This window comes from Scomber scombrus, chromosome 8 (assembly GCF_963691925.1).
Source record: "Scomber scombrus chromosome 8, fScoSco1.1, whole genome shotgun sequence".
Taxonomy (NCBI): Eukaryota; Metazoa; Chordata; class Actinopteri; order Scombriformes; family Scombridae; genus Scomber; species Scomber scombrus.
In genome coordinates, this window is record NC_084977.1 from 24569229 (window position 1) to 24591773 (window position 22545).

The 22545-nt window shown below is 37.6% G+C and overlaps 1 protein-coding gene and 1 long non-coding RNA gene across 2 annotated transcripts; one reads left to right on the forward strand and one right to left on the reverse strand.

Annotated features, from left to right (window-relative positions):
* Positions 1-1702: 1702 nt before the first annotated feature.
* efcab7 (EF-hand calcium binding domain 7) lies at positions 1703-14042 on the reverse strand. Its single transcript, XM_062424404.1, has 13 exons — positions 13716-14042; positions 12726-12937; positions 12462-12548; positions 11756-11972; positions 9766-9887; positions 6889-7030; positions 5900-6009; positions 5206-5369; positions 4442-4575; positions 4191-4339; positions 3765-3974; positions 2643-2750; positions 1703-2446 (listed from the first exon to the last, which is right to left on the reverse strand). Exons 1-13 carry the CDS (start codon positions 13849-13851, stop codon positions 2366-2368), a joined length of 1872 nt encoding a protein of 623 aa, XP_062280388.1. The 5' UTR covers positions 13852-14042; the 3' UTR covers positions 1703-2365.
* A 1330-nt stretch (positions 14043-15372) lies between these two features.
* LOC133985183 (uncharacterized) lies at positions 15373-22212 on the forward strand. Its single transcript, XR_009925442.1, has 7 exons — positions 15373-15448; positions 16159-16213; positions 17318-17396; positions 17673-17760; positions 17933-17989; positions 21706-21759; positions 22003-22212. It is a non-coding gene; the product is annotated as an uncharacterized LOC133985183 (long non-coding RNA).
* The last annotated feature ends 333 nt before the right edge of the window (positions 22213-22545 follow it).

A 22545-nucleotide genomic window follows, 5' to 3' on the forward strand; every position in this document is an offset into this window, starting at 1 on the left:
CAGAGAAAGTCAAAGGGCAAATAATGGCCTGAGAGATATAAATAGGAGGTTAAGACTGTACTCAGCTGGAAAGGCCAAGGGCAAATAAAGTTTAGACCTGAGTGCAATGCAGAGGAATGTGTTTCATTGCCAACTGAATATTCCTATATCCAAAGGCAACCATACACTGTATTATCAGTATGGAGTGTGGTGACCAATAACAACAGAGAAACACATATTTCATGCAGCCTGAAACAAAATCAAAGTACAAGAACTAAAGAACAATCCTTGATCTCAATGTATAAAGGTATATCCAGTACACATTTTCAGCACGTCTGCATTACATCTCACACAGCCTTTAAACTTCAAAATGTCAACATAATGGTTCATAGCTAACTGTTACACCCTTTTTTGGGTCCTCCTTTCCTCACATATCCAGCAAGAAAGTACTGACATACTGACAAATGACTGTTATTCATAACCCTAGATCAGTGGTTCTCTAAGTGGGGTCTAGGGATCCCCAGGGGGTCCTTGAGGGCAGCCCAGGCAAGAAGGGGAATAGTTTATTTTCACTATAATTGCATACATAAATAACACAATGACTGAATGTACTATTTTGGTCATGGGTTTTATGCACTTTCTGTAACCTAACTACAAAGCAAGGAATTCCCTGTCTGTCTGTCCGTAAGTGTGTCTTTCACATTTCTTGAGAATCATTCATCAGATCCACTTCACACTTGGTGGTTGTATTGCTGGGGACCCAAGGATGTGCAGTGTCAAATTTGGTGCAATTACGACACATGGCATGTTTAATATTAATAAACTTTGAATAAACAAGCAAACAGCGAGCTGCTCAACTCTGTGTCTGAGTGCAGCAGAGGCTGTTTGATATAAACACTGTTACATCACAGTGGAGCGGGGCTTCTGAGATCTGACTTACTGAGGGGGGACAAAAAACACATGACCCACTCAGTTAAACAGACCAAGAGATGAGAACAAGCGCACACAGGAAAAAAAAAACAGAGGCAGTGAAACTAGCCAATAGGAGTGAAGGCACATTTGTAACAGAATCAAACAAGGGAAGGCCGTAAACTGCTTCTACGGTTCAGTTTAGTCTCACTCTTATCTGTATTTATTAATACCTCCCTTCCTTGATACATACATGTGCAGTTCTTGAGAAATAATAAGTAATGACCCATTCTGATCAGACACATTTTGAATGGGCACTGTACTAGTTAAATATCTAAAAGCAAAAATCTTATCAGATGGGTCACCCTGGGACAAAATCTTATAATGCGGGGGTCTGTGGTCGAATTTATATCAGTTTAGGGATCCTGGACTTCAAAAGTTTGAGACCTACTGACCGAGATACTAAAACACTTTGACTACAATCCACCGTTGTTTGAGTTCATCAGAAACATTTTCTGTTTTGAGGAAAGCTAAAAAAAGATCCAGGTTCCCCATGATCTGTGTAACCATCAAACTTAATGTGACATTGTAACCCTTGCTTATCACCTAAGTGAAAGTTTAAATAAAAAATATATCAATTAATGAAAATATGTGATAAAAATCTTGGTTGAAATTTTTTATTTACATGTTCACACAAAATATTGTATATAAAAACATTTTTAAAAATCCAGTTTGTTTATGATGACATGTCACATGATATTTTGACATTAAAAAAATAGATAACAAAGTAAAATAGGTTTTCATTTAACTGTGATTTTAAGACATTGTTGGAAACCGAAATTGTGATATATAAACTATTATGAAACTACCAGTAAAAACTATGATAAAGCCTATTTACATTGAAAATATACAATTTGTTAAGGATTATTAATATGGTAAATTACATTCTATTGTAAACTAATTTAAATTAGTACCACAAAATTCACATTTAGATTTCTTCAAATAGCAGAAACAATATAGGAAACAAGCACAACAGTAACATGAAAGCAGTAACAACTGTCACCATTATCAACTCTACCTTGTGTAATCACCTCTTGCTGCCACTCATGGTTGATGTCTTTAATGTTTGGAGCCTCTGAGACAGCAGCTGGGTGATGTTGTCAGATTCCTGTAAGTAGGGCTGAGGAAGCTGCTGGCTGTAAGAGGGCAGAGCGTCTCAGCTCCAAATGTTGATACCAAACACACAGCTAAGTTTTAAGTTAAAATAATAAGGCATTGTTCTTGTTAAACGTTCATATAACTGGGTTGCAATTGCACTTATCACACATATCCTATAACTACAGTTTTCATATGGATATAAAACATTTTCTATTCTTTGTGTACCGTGTGTGAAACTGTTGGTTAAATAATAAATTGAGCTCACTAGTAGCTATTCTGTTTTACTAGAAGAGCTGTGATCTTCTATGGGAGTGCAGCTTTACGTGCAGGGCAGACTAGTCTCCACACAGTTGTAGGTCCAATCCTGTTTCTCATTGATGGGCAGGGCGTGTTGGCACACCTGGTGGGCAGCACATATTTTTGTATTAGTATCCAAAATAACACATAATCACTCCATTAATCATATCAATCATCTTGTCACTATTTAACTAAAATGAATTTACTTGTAAATTTGAATGTAGTTCAATAGAAACAATTACAATATCAAGATGATTATGATCTGTTGATTGTTAAAATAACAGAGACAGCTTTCATACCATCTTAGTCCTGGCTGGCACCTCTACAGCAAACACACTCATGCCTCTACTGCTGCTGCAGTTCCTGTTCTGCTCATTGTTCACATGGACCGTCACTTTCTGGTTGGACTGCAACACAAAAGTTATTGATCACTGCACTGGTCAGTTTTCTTCACTGAAATCAGGGAATATGTAGTATATGTACAGTATATATATATATATATATATATATATATATATATGTAGAAATTGGTTACAATAGTTAAACAATCTGACAGATGTATTAATTAATGAAACTCTTTCTTCCATTCTAGTCTTTTTACACATAAAACTATGTAATCTACCATGGGTAAATGTCAGGAAAACTACAGTACCTCTCTATGTAGCTATTGCTGTTTGGACACAACTGTAGATACTGTGGATATACATGGTTTACAAGACTGCTACATTTAAGACATGTACTTTCCAAAGCTGCTAGTTTCACTAAAGTTTAAATGAAAGACTAAACATAAATATAACACAAAATAACTGACATATCTACATAAATACTTTCATGATCACTGGGTAATTACTTGCTAATGACCTAAAACATTTCCCCTGTTCAGTGGTTCCTTTCAGTCGCCGGGCCATTCTTTCAGAGTAGCTCATGTTGCTGTGAGAATGGATACAACCACTGCATATCAATTACATGAGAAGGTGAATGGTCTCTAGCTGCCATAGACTGTAGGAGTTGAGTGTTTAACAGAAGTCTAGCAAAAGATACAGAAATACTCTCTATACAATAGATGCTCTGTGCTGTGATTAGTACCACTTAGCATTCATAATACTAACAATAATAATTTGTCATTCTGTCAGTTTGTTCACTGGTTTGCTGCAAAGTAACTTAGAAACAGTATTCACTCATTCAGAGTTGGACTATCATCCCCCTAGTGGTGATGAGGATGCATGATAATTTAATTTAATCACACTGAAGCAGGAACTTTTACATGCCTCTCCTTTGCAATGTTGTTAAACTGTGCAGGTAACTTCACTATACTGTATAACATCATGATCTATGAGACTGTATTTCCCCAAGCCAGATTATAGACATCTCAGTTATCTAAACTGTCGGACAATCACTCCGTGACAAACTTTATTGTGTACCTTGTTGGCTATGACGGAGGAAATCCTGTGTTCTCCTCGGTAGGTGTAGATAAAGACGCTGTCGTGTCCTCTCAGTGATTTGGCCCCTGTCCTAGCTGTGATGGACTTCTGAAGGGCCTGGTTCAGAAGCTTGGGCCCTGAGTCCATACTGAGCGGCTGGATTGATGGCTGAGTGCCTTCACAGTGTATATCTATCTGGAATGGACAAGCCTGATGGAGGTGGACAAACATGAGTTCATACAGTTAGTTAGTACAGTAGAGGTGTGTATTGAAAGTTTGGATGTGTTTTGTTAAAGTGCATTTACATTTAAAGTGTAAGCTTTTAATTGTGGCATATTCAGACTATATAACATTATATCACACCAAAACCGAAAGCTTTGTGTGTATATTTGATTGTTTTGAGTGAAATCAGATGTAGAAACCTACCTCCACTAGCTCAAGCATCCGGTTGTAGCCCATTGCTTCTAGGGTGACCCACAGGTCAGCAGGATCTCCGTCTTTCTCTGTGGCCTCCATCAGGTTCAGCTCCATGAAGCCCTGCCTTGTCAGCTGGTTCTTTCTCATATCAAAGTTCTCTGTAGCCAAATTGAAAAAAAACAGCAATCAGAACTGCAATAGGCCGCTCAACCCAATCCATTTCATGTCAATTTTGTGAAAACATATTTTATGCGCTGTACCTTTGCAGACAGCCCAGGAATCCTTGTCACATTTTTCTCCACTTGTCCTCAGCTCAAAGAAGTTGTACTCCTCCAGACTGAGCAAACCATTCCCATCCATGTCTATCACCTCAAAGATGTCAGACAGCACCTCCCTGTGGCAAACATGAAGCAACACACAAAAATATCATACAGGATTTAAAGGTGCAGTGTGTAGGATTTAGAGGCATCTAGCTGTGAGGTTGCAGATTTCAATAATACCAAAATTGCCAATTAACATTATGTCGATCAACTAAATTGATTAATTAACTAATCGTTGCAGCTCTACTATCTATCTGTGCAAAGCAGCTCCGACTTTTATCCAGTTTTATTGGGCAAGGATGCAGATGTGCTTCAAAGCACAGATTATGTTACAGTATGTCTGTTTCCAGGCTATTTTTTAAATGACATGTATGTTGAAAGACAGACATGTTGTAAGTACACATTGTATGCATTATCTCATACATTGATGTAGAGACTGAAGTTTTTGGTCACTAACCGAAGCTGATGCGAATAGGTAAAGGTAAAAAAAATGTACATGCAGTGGATAAATTAGGAGTTTTGCGGTGCGTTATATACCAGTGATGATGGAAAGGCAAACACACACACACAGTATATAAAAAACACACACACACACACACACACACACACACACACACACACACACACACACACACACACACACACACACACACACACACACACACACAGTATATAAAAAAACACACACACACACACACACACACCTGAGCTCCCTGGTGAGGTCTAGTTCTCCAGTGTCAGTCTTGTAGACGAGCTCTATAGGTTTATTAGAAAGGCTCTTTCTGCTCCTTTTCCTCAGTCTGCAGCCACTGGAGAAGGGAAGCAGGTAGTAAGTCCCAGCATTCAGTTCTCCTTTCCAAACATACCTCTGTGGAAATAAAAGAGGAAAGGAATTTAAAAACACAGTACATTTTTTCACAAGTTTTTCCTGTAGGCTAGAATGCCACACCATCACGTGTTTAAAGTCTTCACAAAGAACAGTTAATAAAAGAAGATATATCTGATAAAGTTACATCGTTTTGAGCTGAACATGTTTTAAAAACAGCACAACAAAAATAAAAGTTGTAAGAAATAGAACAGCCCAAGCTTCGTGTATCCAGTCATATGTTCAGTTTGTTTGTTTTCATTTTAATGCCGCTGAGTAAGTCAGTGCAATCACTTAAGAATGCTTTCAAGGTTTTTACAGATATTTTGTGTTTTGCTGTTGTCAAAACAAGCATCATATCAATTTCATTATATCAGAAATGGCTTCTACTTTTGGAATCTATGTCAACGGACCTACAGTCATTTTCATGTGGCATTCGAGGATACAGGGGGTTAATAATTGATGGAAAAATTAAATTAATGATTTAGAATTTAATTAAAAATTACATAGAACATAAGACAGCACAAACATACTTCTTTGTCTTTCGACTCTGTGAAACACACAAACATTGAGTCCTCTTTGGTTTCACCAGCTGACATGACAAAAAGAGATGTGTCCACTGTCGTCCAGGAGGAAGGTTTATCTAAAAAAACATAACATATGAATCGGCATTAAGCATTAGAAATTAACAGAAAAAACCCCCAAGATTACTTAAAGGAATATATGTATTTGTATTGTGTTACATGATTGTGGCCATTATGTAATTTCATATACATTTACAATGTAATACCTTTAATATATGTTTATATGGCTGTTAAGTACCATAAACTTTACTATACAGTATATCATTTTACATAACAAATACACAACAGCGTTTTTTGACAGAATCAAAATTAAGCTCATGAATTCTGGCTTGTGTAATGATTTTGGCCAAAATATTTCTTCAAATATTTCACTTTACAGGTTAATATGAATTGAAGTGCAACTTAACTAACAAGCTTAACTTTGCCTGGACTTCATTAAGATGATGTTGATTCTATACGTTTCCTGTTTGATTTTTATTAAAGCATATAACGAGGAATGACATTCTACCATCTAAATTAGTCCTTTAAATATTATTGCAAGCTGTTATTCTTCCACTGTGATAGACCACAATCTATTTATTATCAAAATATCTACTGTAAAATATCTACTGTAAAATATCTACTAAAATATCTACTTAATACAAAACCTGACTGAATACAGTGCAGAGGTCAGCGAAGGAAGTCAGTCCCCTATGCTGTCATTTTTTAAATCATTCATAATGTCAAAATTACTAGAGCAATACTTTACTTGACAATTATACAAAAAAAAATCTATGCAACTCTACTGTATGACACTAAAAACAACAATGTTCAACAAGGAGTGGGGAAACTAGCAAGCAGAAAGAAAACCTACCTGGAGTAAACAATACTGACTACATTTCTGACTATTAATATGAATTGTTGATTTGCTGTGTAATATAAAACAATGGCAGTAGTACCAGGTCTGTGGCTGAGGCTGAGTGGTTGAATGGTTAGATAGATGCTGGTTGTCTGGGGCAGGTGGAGCTGGTACTGCAGTGAGCTGATACTCCCATCATCTTCCAGAAAGAAACATCCCTTCATGTAGTTATGATGCCACTCCTGTAAACAAAAGAATAACAAATCTTTATAACTGACAGGCCCAGCACATTAATAAAAATAATATTGTATATACAGCACATCTTTCTATGTGTATCCTGGTATATTTTGTTATCTATGGTCTCTGTTTAGATCCCGAAAAAATCCTAACAAACAGTTTTGCTGCTTGACAACAAAATGCATTTATTCATTCAACAGAAACCAAAACTAATTTGCAGTTCTTCTTAAAAGGAGGATTGATCTTGTGACAGGGGAAGTTATATTTTGGCATGAAAAAAGTAAATTAAGCAGTCAATCATAGCAGTGAGGTCGCTCATTTGATTAACAGAAACTGCCATTGTGATAATTACCACTGCAACCTTCAGGGGGGCATATTCATTATTATTATTACAGTGTTTATGTGAGCTCAGCAGCACGTAAATAGTTGTTATACTCACGCTGATCCAGAGGAGGGCAGAAGTGTTACACTACATTTCTACTGAAGGCTGAGGCAAATCTCCATCTAGGATCTGATACGGCAAATTGGAGTCCATTTAACTTTGATAAATACAGCCTTTTCAATCTTGGGCCGGCAGTCATTCAAAACTATCAAGAGGCTACTTGGGCAATATTTATGAATCCTAATATTTCTCTCATTTTGAAATACTGTTGTTCCTTTGTCTGGTAGCACAACTGAAATAAGGTAATAATTTGAAATTAACACGGGTACGGCAAAACAAGATAGTTTTCATTCCACTCATCGGAGACACATTAAATGAAAACACAGTTGATACATACATGCGGTAAGAGGACACCGAGGGCCAAACGAGTCTGGAATAGGCTATATATCCTTTTAGTTGACAAATAAATCACCAAGTTAAACAAAGAAAGTACCATAAAGACGGAGCAGTTCACTCCTTTAGAGAAAAGCCATTTTCTCAGAGTATTTATCTTGGGCTGTGAGAGGCATAAAAGATCAAACCATAACACTTCAGTGGTTTGTCCAGACAATATTAAATGAGGGAAATTGCCACGGGCACCCGTCCACTGCTTAAAGACATCAGGATCAATGCCCCCGCAGAGAGAGGGTCAGCCTGCAGACTAATATAGATGCTGTCACCTTGCTCTGGCCCCTGGTCTGATTTACTGCTACAAAGAGTATCGCAAGACACCAAACCAACCCCAAACACACACACACACATTAGTATAGCTATCTAAGTGAGGACATAATTGACATAAAGTATTCCCTAGCCCCTAACCTTATTGATTTGAGCAGCATCCACCAAAAATTTGTCCCTTTTTGTTAATTGTCTTCCTCCGTTTTGTATTATTCTAATTTGGTCTAACTTTGGCGAATAAGACATTTTTATTTTCAACCTTAACATCTGGTTTTATGTTGCTTCCCTTTCCCCTAGCAAGCTGGGTTGTAACACCATCACAACTAAATGCCTGACCCGAAACTTTACCCTAAACTGAACCTAAACCCAATTCTAATCTTCACCCTAAAACCAAGTGTGAAGCCTCAAACAGCCCTTTAAAGGTGTGTCAGGATCGACCAAAATGTCCTCACTTCTCAGGTATAAAACTGGAAATTGGTTCTCACTACGATAGCCATACAAGCATGCGCACGCACGCACACACGCGCACACACGCACACACGCACACACACACACACACACACACACACACACACACACACACACACACACACACACACACACACACACACAGACACACAGACACACACAGACACACACATCAAACTACAACCTTTACTTTATCTTATCATTCTTATAATGCTACCCAATAAAAAATAAACCCCTACTGCTCAGGTTTTTATGCATAAAGACACTTCTGCATCCTGCAAGGCACACGCAGAAACACACACGATACACACATTCATAGCGCTACCCTCCCACCCACCAGCTCCCAATTATTAGCCTGTGGCAATATAGAAGCCAATATAGCGAGCAGAAGTTCCCTCAGAGGTAATCTCTAGACACACATTCTTTCACCTCGATGATGTCTGGCGCTTTCCAATCTCAACATGGTGCTTGGAGCTGAGAGTTGGACTAAGGGGCTGTTTTTTTTATTTATATTTATTTACTTTTTTCCTTGCTGTAAAGCAAACCAGACGATGTTAAGCCAAAAAGAGTATAAACAAAATGTGTGGAATCAATACAGCGTATATCTATCCTACCTGGGCTAAATTCGCCCATCAAAAGCGGAGGGAGACAGTGACACTGGGGAGCAAATAGGTTTGCGAGATCCTTGTTATTATGGAGTCTCACACACTACAATTTAAAGGTTTTGTCAGTGACAGTATCAAAAATAAATCTTTCATATTCATAATATTAGAAATTGTCTATAGAAGATAATTAACACATACTGTAAATCATTGGTTTGTTTATTACTATAAATTGCTGTAATAAAAAGCTTTCTGCCATCAAATGCCATTTATAAACACTAATGGACATGAAGACACTGGCTGCTAAAAGGTGATTTTATGATTTTTCAACTGTGGTTATATTAATACTTTGTTAAATATGAGAAAGTGGTTTTCAAATTGGTTCTTTCTTGGGTGACAGAAAAAATAGATAAAATGAACAAGCCATTCATATGACGTCATCTTGGGCTCTATGAACATGTAATGGCCATCCGTCTCTATGTTTTTGACATCACATAGACTAAACCATTGTTAACTTATGGAAAAAATAACAGGTTACAGATTAATCATTATGACTATAGAGGGGGGTTACCTGTAAACCAGAAGGTTCTGGTGTTTTGTTGGTCTTAGTGCTGCTCGATGTCATAGTGATCGAGTTTGACAGGGACGACCGTCTACTGCGAGCGGAAGAGGGGCGAGAAGATGATCGGCTATCTGAAATGTACAAACACACCAGACACATAAAAATATAATATAAAATCTCTCACAGACAGATGCTAGCCCATACAAACCTATGCTTAATGCACATGTTATAACATTATTATAAATACATAAAAAATTGTAACATTGTCACACCAAAACAAACTGGCTGAAATACTAAGTACTACCCTCCCCTCTGAAAACAGTAGACACACTTTTAAAAGAGAGATGAGGTGCACAACATAATTGACACTGTAATCTGTCTTCTCTCTCAGAAGTCCGTTCTCCAGTTCAAGTGAAAGTGGCTACTTTGCATTTGGGTTCTGAGAAAGTGTGATCTCAAGTTCAGCCACCTTTTAATTAATTATGGAGGCATTTTAAATTACAAATGGCATAACAGCATGTTTTCAGCAAACACTAATTGAAGCCAGAAAATATCAATTCACTAATGAGGGGTCTGATTGTTTCCAAGTCCAGGAAATCAAGGTGCGAAGTAATGTGATAGGCTTACAAGCAAATTACCCAAGCAGAGAAACAAATAGACCCACTGTCATGGTATTTGCTGTGGATCTATTTTGTATTGATGACAGTATTTTAATCTAAAGGATCAAATTGTAGCTGTTTTGTGAGAATGTGGACAAAGATGCACTCGAACGTGACCTAACAAAAGCTCCAATGTGGATTTATATTGAATGTCAATATTTTTTCAACACTGGCGGTTCAAACTTAATCGACCAATTATCACTGAAACACAATGACAGTTCATCTATTGGTCTAACAAATAAATACTAGACTCAAAGCCCCAAATATATTATTAAGGCGTATCTCATCAATTATTTGGCACCATATGGAAAATGGGCCAAAATTACCCATGCTGCAAACTGCTAAAATGTATTTCTTAGAGTATACAGACAAATGTGGGTCCAAATGAACAGTCAAAACTGTTTTTGAGCTCTAAGAATAACCCATTCCACATGTGCAATCATGTAGCATCTCATGTCAGCGCCTTGTTAAAATGTAACAGGTATAAATCAATACTTGGGCGAGGCACAATAATGTGATAATCCCCGACTACTATCTGGGAGCTCATTTGTTTTTGCAGTGGCGGTCGACTGGGCCCTCCTCTAGACCACCGTCTAATCCCTCATCATCTCCCCAGTGAGAAGTGGTGGAATCCTCCAAATCAATAACATGAACATGGACTGACCACTTAAATCAACCCCATCTATCTTCCCATAGTGGGTCTGTCCCAGGCTCGCTCATCCAGGATCTCTGTTGTTCTCTTCCTTCCCTCAACATGCTAGTTCTAACAAGTTGAAGATGCTGTATTTTATAGGGGAAAAGAACTCTGTTGGCTCATTATCTCAGGTGATAGAAGGCCGAAGAAGCAATTGATGCCAGCCAGGCCTTACTTGCTTCTCCAAACCATGAAAATGTATCTTTTTTGGCAGGAACTCTCCCTTTCTCTTTCCGAATCCAGAGTTGAAAGGCAGCATTTTTCATCAGTGCAGATAGAGCTTCTGTCAATCTCTAAATGGCAAAAATGATTACCCAAATCACAGCGCTTTATAATCTCCTCCCTCCAAACAAGCTGCTCTAATTGTGTGGCTATTATGATGTATGGACTGTCTTAATGAGGTGATTTGTCACGGGCGGAGTGAAAAATCGATCAATAACAGAGCTATTATTTATTCATCAAAACTAATCGCTGAGGCGTATTGGGGCAATCGGTGTGTACGGCAGTGCATCTAAAGATGAGAATTTGAAGTATACCCGTTGAACTGACACCACAGACTGCAACTTCTAGTTCAAAACATTATAAAGCATACACTCTGGGGTAGGGTACTTTATGTTACAAAATTCTGGGTTGCCACATGTTGTACCTTTCTTGAGTGTAGTGTCTGATTCTGCCCGTGCTGTTTCTGGAGGCTGAGGTTGAGATGCTGCTTGAGCTGCTGATGATGCCAATGACACGGAGGGTTTTGGAGGGCTGTATGACTGGCTGCCAAAGTTCTGTCTCTTTAGCTTGGCATCAGCCTCAAGCCTCTCCAAAGCAGCTATTTGACACTGCTCCACTGTAGACACAAGCAATCTGCAGAACTGACAGCAAAAGGAAACCAGTAATAAGGGGGTGATACACGAGCTTTGTTTTGAGGCAATGGATGAAGAAGACAGTTTAGAGCAAATTATGGGAGAGAGCTAAAATGTTGTTTACCTACAATTGTGTTTTCTCTGACACTTCTAATCTTTTATCATAAATATTACTTCTTTTTTTAAGTACAACATACTGATAAAGGAGATGAAGGGAAAGACATTTTTATGATGTACTTTGCTGAATTATCTCTGGTTCATAAAATACTAATACATTGTAGCAAGTAAAAAATTTAGAAATTCCTTGCCTTTGACCAAAAGGCAAAGTGGTGATAGTAATAGAGCCCGACCGATATATCGGTCAACCAATCTAAAATACTAATCTTCAAGTTGTAGCAATTTGTGAGAAAATGTAGAAATTCCTTGCCTTTAATCAAATGGCAAAGTGGTGATAGAAGCAGTATGAAAAGAAGACACCTCATATTTGTCCATACTTACTTTTGAATAGTCAAATTTGCCATCCTCGTTGATGTCAGCTAATGTGAAAATGGCATTCATCTCCTCTGTGGTCATTTTCTCTCCTCTCTGTAAGATTGAAAATTACTGTTTTTGTCGTGGAAACACCAGAAACAAACCTTCAAGATAAACAATTATAACCAAAAATCCTTCTCATGGAATACACGAATGAAAAATAAAAGTTTAATCAAATTGTGGCCTATTGGTAGCAAATGTGTCTAATGCAAAATGCTTTGAGTTACTCACAGTGCTAAGGGCTTTCTCCAGCTCACTATGTGTGATGAAGCCGTCACCGTTCACGTCCATCTTTTTGAAGGTTCTCATCAGCTCATTTTCCTCGGTTTTCTTCTCACACTTGAGAATCTCACAGAAGTCATCAAAGTTCAGTTTAGATGTTCTTGGCGTCCAGTATTTATTGAGAATGGTGTTGGATGGATTTCTACCAGCCTGCTGGAGAACTACATGAGACAAATGGGAAATGAATTGAATCAATAAGTAAAAAAGGCAGGTGGTTGTTTGTTTATACTTTCTTTTTTATGGCAGCTTTTCTGACAGACTTTTAAATCTCATGAACATCATTCAAAAATGTAATCCCTCACAATGAGACACAAATTATAACATATGTACCACAAAAAATAACCATGAAACGTGCACCTCTTTCCCCTTTTCCCCTTAAGCAGCTATGAGGTTAGAAAGCTATGAGGTTTCAACCAAATTAATTCAGACTTATTTGGTATTTTTTGGAAACTTTTGGATCAGCACTAAACTTGTAAGTTTGATTCATGATTTAGCTGCACAGCTTTATTTTGTAAAGACAGCAGGTCAGCAAGGTTTCAGAGTTTAAAAGGGAAATTTACCCTCAAAAATCCACATTGTCCTCTCAAAAATGTTTTCTGGACACAAAAGTCAGTATCATAACTTGATGTCATCAGCTGATATATTTTGTAAAATGGTGCACAAACTATGAATTAATGACCAGTACAATGGATTGATATATGGGAAGGTGAGTCCAAACTTTTGACTGGTACTATACATATTTTCGATAATAAATCCAGCTGAATGTTATATAACTCTAAGACTTTCACTTCTGTATCACAGTAATATAATCGTTTCTGGTGTCCAATGAGTCATCGTGCACTGTCATGTTATATTAATTACGTGCAAATGAAATATATCTTTAAATTGGCAAACGTAAGCAAGCTGAATAGAGCACTAATAGTTACATGTTTAGCTTACCACGACATAACTGCTGTCTCGAAGCGATATTTGTCAAACTAGATCTGAACACAGCAAGGTATGCTGCTCTGCACTGCATGTAGAAAGCCTCCTCTTCGTCGGCAGCAGCCCGAGGTGACTCTTGAAAAGACATCATTGGAAGAAGATAGCTGTCAAAATATCAGTCTGGCTAACGCTAGCTTAGCTCAGTCTAGCCTAGAAACCAGATGACAGCCAGATACGGCAGCTAACCTAGGCTTAATTCAAACATTTTACCTCTGAAAGCATACAGGATACATTTTATGGACACTAACTTCACTCCAATGGTGATTTGTCAAACACCGTTGCTATCGGCTGCCTGTTGCTATCGGCTGCCTGTTGCTAGGGAAACAAAAAAACGCACCGGTGTTCACGGAAAACGACACGGTAGAAACAAACGTTGCTGTTAAAAGAAAACTCTGACCTGTGTAAAAAAAAAAAAAAAAAAAATACTGATAAAAACAATCCCATGTTTTATTAATTTTAATAAGGATTTATTCTTTGGATTCAAAATGTATTTTGCGTATTTCGAGTTTATTTTTATTTTTTGCAACAACAAAAAAGGGGGACCGCCGGAACTATACATAAGCAACAGGTCATGTTGTACACGAGCTTTTTAAGTGTAGCAAAGGCGCTAGTTTCATAAAGTGTAAACAAACTTCTGAAGCAGATTTTAAATAAGTCGAAGATGACGTGAGTGTTATTAACAATGTCTTTAATTTGTTGTAATATTGATTTTACTTCAAGAATTCATCTGTTATATAAAATGTGTGTTTCAAATGCTGTAAGTTCAATGCTGTTAACATTATATAGGACAGTATATATTGTCTAATGTTACACAATCTGTGTCTACACGTCAATAATGTTGTTTTACTGTTTTAGCAACTGCAGGGTTGTTGGTTTGCTCATTAGATAGTATATTATACCCTCGTCACATTTTAATCTGTTGCGGTGTTACTACGTTATTCCCAGAAAATCATTCACAATCATGTTGGTGCAATTGATATTTCCCCCACCCAAAATTGAAGTAGGAAATGCGGTGTGTCCCTCTCATGAACTCGCATTAAGCAAATGTAATGAGGCTACTGATGCAGATTCATCATATATGGCCTTTTTTTAAAAACACATATATTGTAGTTCTTGTATTGGGTTTGTTTGCTATTGTAGAAAATGAGGATTCAAGTAACCAGGAATTGCTTAGGTCTCTAACTTGTATAATTTCTTACTGAACAAGACAATGCTTTGATACTGATTTTTTTTTTTTTTTTTTCAAAGGACCAAAAGAGCTCAGGACATGGAAAATGCTGACAATGTAAGTAGGCTAAATAAATTGTCCTTAAACTGTATGTACTGACATTTTTTCATGAGATTTTATATATTTGTGAATTAACAAATACTCACATATAAAATGAAAGCACTTATTTCCAACATGTTCGTAAGGTGTTAAAAGAAAACACACAATGTATTTACCAATCATAGCTAACATATTATTTTCACATTTGGGTTTAAAGTGTTGGTCTTTGTCTGCCTGTGGTTTCTATTCATCTTTCCCTGGACTCTCAAATGGTTGAATGATGTTTCATGTTATCATAGACCTTGTTTCAATCATATGTTGTGTCCTCTTTGTCCTGAACAGCATCCAGCTTCCAAAATACCAAAACTATCAAAAGCCAACGCACCTTTGACTGCAACTGCAACTTCAAATTCTCAAGCAGGTGTGTTGACATATGTCATTAGTCCCAAAACCACATAGAAGCAGGAAAAGTGTCTCTTTATTCACATATTTATTCAGAATAGCAAAGATATGTCTGTCATTGTGTCCCTCCCCAAATCACTTCAAACAAGGGTGAAATTTGTATCTTAACTAATTGCACACAGTCTGTAGCAGACTACATCTCTAAATTATTGTTCCTGATTTTTATGAATTCACTTTAGTGAGGAGTTTTTTTTCTCTAAGACTATTTCTATTTCTGAAGACCAGCCTCAAGAGGTATGGAGCAATTGTGACTTAAAAATGATAGAGAAGGACTTTTAACCTTCCTTAAGCAGACGTTTATAATCTGGGCAGGAAAGCAGAGCATGGCTGGAAAAGTTCATTAGTTCTAAGTAACCCTCTATTGCATAAATACAGATTAAAAGACTATTGAATGATTTAATATTAAAATGATTTAATGTCACCTTTAGTCCTTCTGTTAGATCCATTATTTGAAATGATAGACACTTGCAAGTTTTGCAACCACATTTACAGTATACCACCTGGGTTTTTATCCTCCTCTATAGGACTATGACTTTTAATGTAAGTCATACTGTTTACACAATCTTTGTGTGGGGAAATAACACTGTGTTCTTGTTAGACCACCAAGCAACAGCAACATGTGTGTCTACTCTTGTTTGTGTTATTAAGGATGTTGTCTTTAATCAGCAGGCAAGGCCAAAGTCACCACATGTGAACAGGATACCCAACAGACAGATTTGGAAAAGTGAGTACCAAATTAATAGATATTGCAGTTTCCTTTCATTTAGACTGTTTTCATCAACAAGTTGAATTATTGGTAAGCTTTTAAGTACTTTTTTTTCATTGTTAATACATAAAAAGCCAAAGCCTCCTAAAAAGCACAGATTCAAAGGCTTACACAGAACTCCCTTTTATGAGTTGCCATATTTCAATTGCCACACTTTCCTGATGGTCATAATGACATATCAGAATTTAATGACAGGAGACACGGAATGACGGAGATTCATCATTGGCCAAATTATCAGTGATTTACATAGCACTAAAAATAGTTGTATAAGAGTCACTTAACACAAGAACCATTTCCTTAGCCAAGGCAGACATTTGGTGTCAGGCCCATCCATCAAGACAAGCATTAGTTTTTAATTTTATAGCGCTGTCACTAATACGTTACATGAGCTCAGTTTACAGTACATTCATAACACTCACTTGGTTATGTCATATTAGGGTCACTTGAAGTACTGCAGTGTTTTATTTATGGTAGGAAAAGTGGAACAAAAGTGGAACTCAACTTCCACCATCAAACCAATAAAATACAAAATATACAATAACATACTACGAGAATGAACAAAGATAATTGATAAACAATAACTTATTAAATAAGTAAAGAAACAAAAATACGAAGATGGAAAAGGACTCTGGTGTGGTTACACAAGTAGTCTTTCAGATAATAATCATATCATTAATATTTTAGTTACAAACAGCCTTTCAGACCAAAGAAAATTATGATTTTGAACAAAAAGAAGCAAAAATTCAGTAAAAACATGAAAAGATTCTCTCAGTTTTACACTTTTATGCTTCTTATATGAACCATCTCTTCTAATTACCTGCCTTTCTATTGCTAGTTTTCAGTGTCTTCTTTATGCTTAGTTCAGGATCACCCAGTTAAACAAACTACTGATCTATAATAGACAAGACATAACTAGTCAGTATGGTGTTATATATATAGGCATTTATTAAGGTTTAGTATTACAGCCAGTCATTTATTCACACTGTCAGACAATAACCAGAGTAACTCTGAAGGTGTCATTGGTTGTATCACTTTCTCTCCATACTCTTTTGCTGTGACCAGATTGGACTCCCTGCGATCTAAACTGGAACAGTCGGTGGATGCATTCATCAGGGCCAGAAAAAAGCTAGAGGAAATACTGGTGAGAAAGACTTTTTCTTTGGTCTTAAATCTTTAAAATAGGCGGAAATGTCTCTGTCTCCATCTTATCCTCCGATTGAGAGATGATGGTTTTATTACATACTGAATATTCACTTCTGACATGGCTTTTCCTTTCAGAGTGGCTGCTTGCAGGGCTATGTGTTTTTTTTTTCTTCCATTTCCAATCATGTGTGCTACCTTTTTCTTGTGTGTTGCTGGGGTGGGGGGAGGGGGGTGCTTTCCTTTTATAAAATGCCTGATTCTGTATTTTAATTAGTCAGCAGAGGGCAGCAGTGAACAAGAACATTTCCTGACTGGATCTTCTGCCGACCTGAAGACAGAGCTGAAGAGACATAGAGAGCTGAGTAAGTACGCAAAGCCACTATTGAATGTGAATATCAGAAATGACAATCAAATCTGAGGCTGAATAAGAATTCTCTCTACTTTTATTCACTCAACTGGGTGTGAAATAGATTTAACTGGTTAAGATTTATTTGTTCACACTTAAGATAATTGTGATGGCTTGTGTCTTTGCAGCATTCAGAGCGGAGTCGTCTTTGAAAGGAAATAAAGATAACAGGAAACACAGTCAAGGTACTTTTCCTGGTAATAACTTTAGACATCAGTGTTAGACATTCATTTTCTCTCATGCTTTTACACCATCAAGATAACACACCTACAGTACTTAACCCTGCCTAAATGCTATTTCAATGATCATTCTGGGGCTTCATGGCCATGTGCTAAGTGGATCTGATTATTTGAACACTATCACAAGATTTACTGAAGATTAAGCCTGCCATACGTGTTTAAAGATAGGAGTAGAAATTCAACAATTTTTGTCACATTCATTTTGGCTTATTTGATAACTTCAGCGCTTCATTATTTGGGAATTTTATAGCAGATTTCCATCCGTACGTTTTCTGCGAGTTATATACTTCTTTGAGCCAAGCTACTCCACTCACAGTAGAAGGCTGATATCCCCACTTTTTTGTCTTGTCTTTATTGAATGACTCCTTTTTAAGACTGTTGTGATTATGATCTCATATGTAGGTCATTTAAGGCCTATGAGGAAGAAAAAAATTCCCAATTGTTTGGTTGATTTCAGGATGAGCAGGAAAATAAATGTAGTCACAAGGCTGTTTGATTCCCAAGGACATCCCCCTCTGTTACTACTTCACTGTTTGATTTGCTTCTTGCTGCATCTTCTTTGCTATTTAACATTTACAACATCAGTGGATGCTTGTTTGAGTTGCTCAGACAATCGTGTTCTCTGCGACCTTTGGAGGAAAAACAACATTTTGTTATGGCTACACAAACAAGTCAATGAGCAGATTTCCTAGGGAAAGAATTAATTTGATTATTTTAGGCACATATTATGCCTGCAGCAAAGCAATTCTTGTGATCCAATCATACAATGGTGACTTGTGGAAAATGAATAGGGGGTATTGTCAGAAGGCAAGCTTGTTTTCCGATAAGGTTGTTAGAAATTATTTTAATTAGTTCCAGTAAGGGAGCTGAACATACATGATGCATTGTGGATCCACACCCCAGGAATGTCACATTTTTGTCACATGGTGGATCCGTGAAATTTATCAGTTTTGCATAAACCTCCTTACAACAACAGACTTCACAATGTCAAGGCAGATAGCTGTGGGAGAGAATTGGCCCTCTATGTGCATTGAGACACACATTTTAAGTAAACAAACTGTTATTGAAAGCTGCTGAGGAGTTCTGTCCTATATCTGCTTTGAGCGTGAAATCCAGACAGATGATGCTGATGGTATCGTGAAGCATGATCCTCCTCTAGTGTAAAATGTTTGTTTAGATTCGCTGCTATGGCCTTAAGGCTTCCGCTCCATGTGCTGAATTCAAGGAAGAGGAGCGTAACAAACTCTTGGCTGAGTGCATTATGAGGACATATACTGTGTGGGCTCGTTGTTGGGATACAATATTATATATCACGATATTTTGCATAAAAATTATGAGAAACCAAAGTATAATGAAAAGATTTGCAACAGTGTTATTATTGTATATCTTTACTTTTTTATAGGTATATTGAAATACTACAGTGAAGCACTAACATATACATACTGAATATGGATTTTCAGTGGTGATTGATGTGTAGATCATTGTGTAGGTCGTTGTAATTAACTGCTTTCCCTTCATAGACCCAATACTCAATGAAGTAACCAGAATCAACTTTTCATACTGGATTGTTCTACACTTTTCAGAAAAATTAGTGATGGAGGTCGGTCAGCTTATAATGAGCGGTCATTGGTTCATTTACTGAACTGAGCAGTTTGGTGGAGAGGGTAAGGGGATGTTAGCACAGTTTTATTTAGCTTCCTGAAATGAAACAAAAACAAATGAAATAAGGCAGCTTAGGATGTTTTCAGGCTGCAAGATGATGTCAGGTGACCAGGCATGACATTCTATAACATGAATAAAGCTGTTTTTAAATAGATGTAAATGCTGTTCACTGTTACATAAAAAAGTCGTGTAGACTAATATTACTGATGATAACATAAGATTTTGATATTGTTGAATGCTTGTTCTCTTCTAATTAAGACTAATTACTACAATTTTGTGACTATAGGTTGATGTAAAAATTGTCCCATTTCTTTAGGGATTTCTGAATGGTGAGGAAAGCCTGCATGAAAACAGACCACAGATATTTGACTGTATTTACATCTTTTTATATCTCTTTGCACATTGTCTACACTTTTATAATCATGCAAATTTGGAAACACAAGCTCCATGGCAGCACACTTGGAAGAGCCCTTTCCATGTATCCAGACTTTGTATGCTGGGCTCTCCCTTTCCAAGGTGCCAAGTCGAGCCTCTAGCACCTCCGCCCCACCAGGGCAGCTGAGTAAATCCATGGGGACATTTAAACCTTGAAGGCCAATCCTCCAATCCTACTTCCCTTCCCCTCTTATGTCTTCTTCCCACTCCGTTTTTTTCCCTCTCCCCATTTCCCCCTATTCCCTGCCTTGTCATCCCCTTTTTCCACCTTACGCTATGATAGTTAAAACCACTTCTTCCTCAGACTGAGAGCACAGTGTTGAGAAGCGCTTACGGCCGTCCTTTAAGGTTAACAAAAGTTTCAGTAAGCATTCTAAAGAAGTCACTTTTGGTGAGCAATCAGGCTTGGGGCGAGCATAAATCCTTTGGGTATAGTCCCGGCATTACAAATACCCACCGCGCCTGTATGTGCTGATGACTACAAAATTGAAAAAGAAAGGCCCTAATAATTCTGAGGCAAGTTTCCCTCAGCAGTAGGTATTGATTATTTGTGTGTGGTGAGAGATTTGGAAAATTCAATTAAAGGAGTTGTGCAAAGGATTCATAAATTCAGCCCCTCCAACCCGTATCGAGACATGGTTATGTTCTAAATCAATGCTGCACTTCACAATATATTTTCTTAGGAACATAAAAATAAATAACATTTAAACAGTTCTGCTTACTACAGAAACAAATTTTATTTTCTCTGAAGCTTTTTAATAACAGCCAAGTACTGACTGGTGCACATCTTCAGGCTGGTGACGTATTTTTATTGCATTTTTCCCATAAGAAAATCCTGTATAATGTGAATTTTGAGATGACAAAATGAGGGGAAAGGGGACGGCTCAGCAGTATAAAAATTGATCAGGCCATAGATGTGGCCATGTTGGGAAAGATTTGTATGTCAGCAGTAATGGGCTGTATTAAAAAGAAGATTCCTTAAGATGTCATAAAAGTGATGGGGCTGTGTCGCAGGTCGTGGGCTGCCAGCCCAGGCAGCTCCCAGACTCTGGCACATCAATCCTAAGAGCCCTCACAGACAGATGCCACCTACCCACCGGGAGTTTTATGCTTTCTGATTGAACACACGGTTGCAATTAAAGGAGGGAGTTGTATATTAGGCTGTTTTGGTCTAACTGAAGCCGGTGGCCTTCGATCGACACCGTGGGTTGCAGAGTATGCAATCTTTTCAGACATGATTTCTGATTTAGTGAATGTCATTGCATTTCATCTTAGGGTGCAAAAAATATATACTTCCATGTTTCTTCGAAGTATAAACGGCAACAAAATCAGTATTTTTCCACTGCAAATATTAGTTAGGGTTGGGTTACAACATTAATCACCGTGATGACATTTTATACCTAATTTACCTTTACTACATTATTGATTTTTAAAGAGATAATTTGTCTCTGCATTTGCTTCCCAGCATTTTACTGCCTTTTGTACTTTCCTTAATTACGATTAGGTATTGTTACTTTCAATGACCATAAATGTTTCACTTTAGATTTCATCATTTCTCTTTTTAGATGGTACGAGGACGGGTAGCTCCTACGACTTTCTGAAATCCATTATGGGCTGAGGTATAATAATCCCTTTCTTCTCTAATTTTTGGAAATTAGAAATGTGGTTTAAAGACTGACAGAAATCTTTTGTTATACATCTTGGTTTGTTAACAGATAACGCCCATGGTTTATGAAAAATGTACCTCATGTTAAATTTCTTCTTTGTGTGAACGTTCAATCTTGACTGTGACTGCGGTGTGTGTAATATCACTGAGTGCCAGTGGGGTTACAATCATGTTTTTCCTCTCCCATATTCCCCAGGTTTTTGTTAGCGAGGCATCTCGGCTGTTGACAGCTAATGGAATTGCTCTTCACCTCTTGTGTAGCACCGTGCGTATGATCCCACGGAGATAGGTGCAGGAGATGAATGTGGAATCTGTGCTGTCAGTTGTGAGGCTGAGATGTCTTGGAAGCCGTCATTCATTTGCTGGAGAAGTGTCTGCAACGGTAGGAGCGAATCCTCTGACATGTTAGCCCCCCATCCACCCACCGGAGCTTCAGCCTGGCAGCTGACAAATGTTGATTCTACATTAACCACAATGCTGCAACGCTGTGCAAATAATGTTCTTTCAAATGGCAACTCTCATCCCCTTTATGGCTAAAACAATGCAATCCTCCCCACCTGTTCAGTTTAATACCTTTTTGAAAAGTAAAAGTGTGTGTGTGTGTGTCCGGGGGGGGGGACTGTCTTATAACACAGTAGTCTCTTTATTTGGCAGCGCTTGGGAAGGCCGAGGCCTCTCGCTGCCCGAGTCGACCTAAGCAACAGCTGGTGTTCACAGCAACATTTCCTATTTCTGCCTA

Bases quoted from the DNA above. Each gene is read 5' to 3' on its own strand.
- efcab7 (XM_062424404.1), bottom strand. From the start codon at position 13,851: ATGATGTCTTTTCAAGAGTCACCTCGGGCTGCTGCCGACGAAGAGGAG. The intron at 6,010-6,888 runs GTACTACTGCCA...ATGTTTTTTTAG, and splicing joins CAGCCTCAGCCACAGACCTG to ATAAACCTTCCTCCTGGACG. The intron at 4,340-4,441 runs GTACAGCGCATA...ATTTGGCTACAG, and splicing joins TTCCTGGGCTGTCTGCAAAG to AGAACTTTGATATGAGAAAG.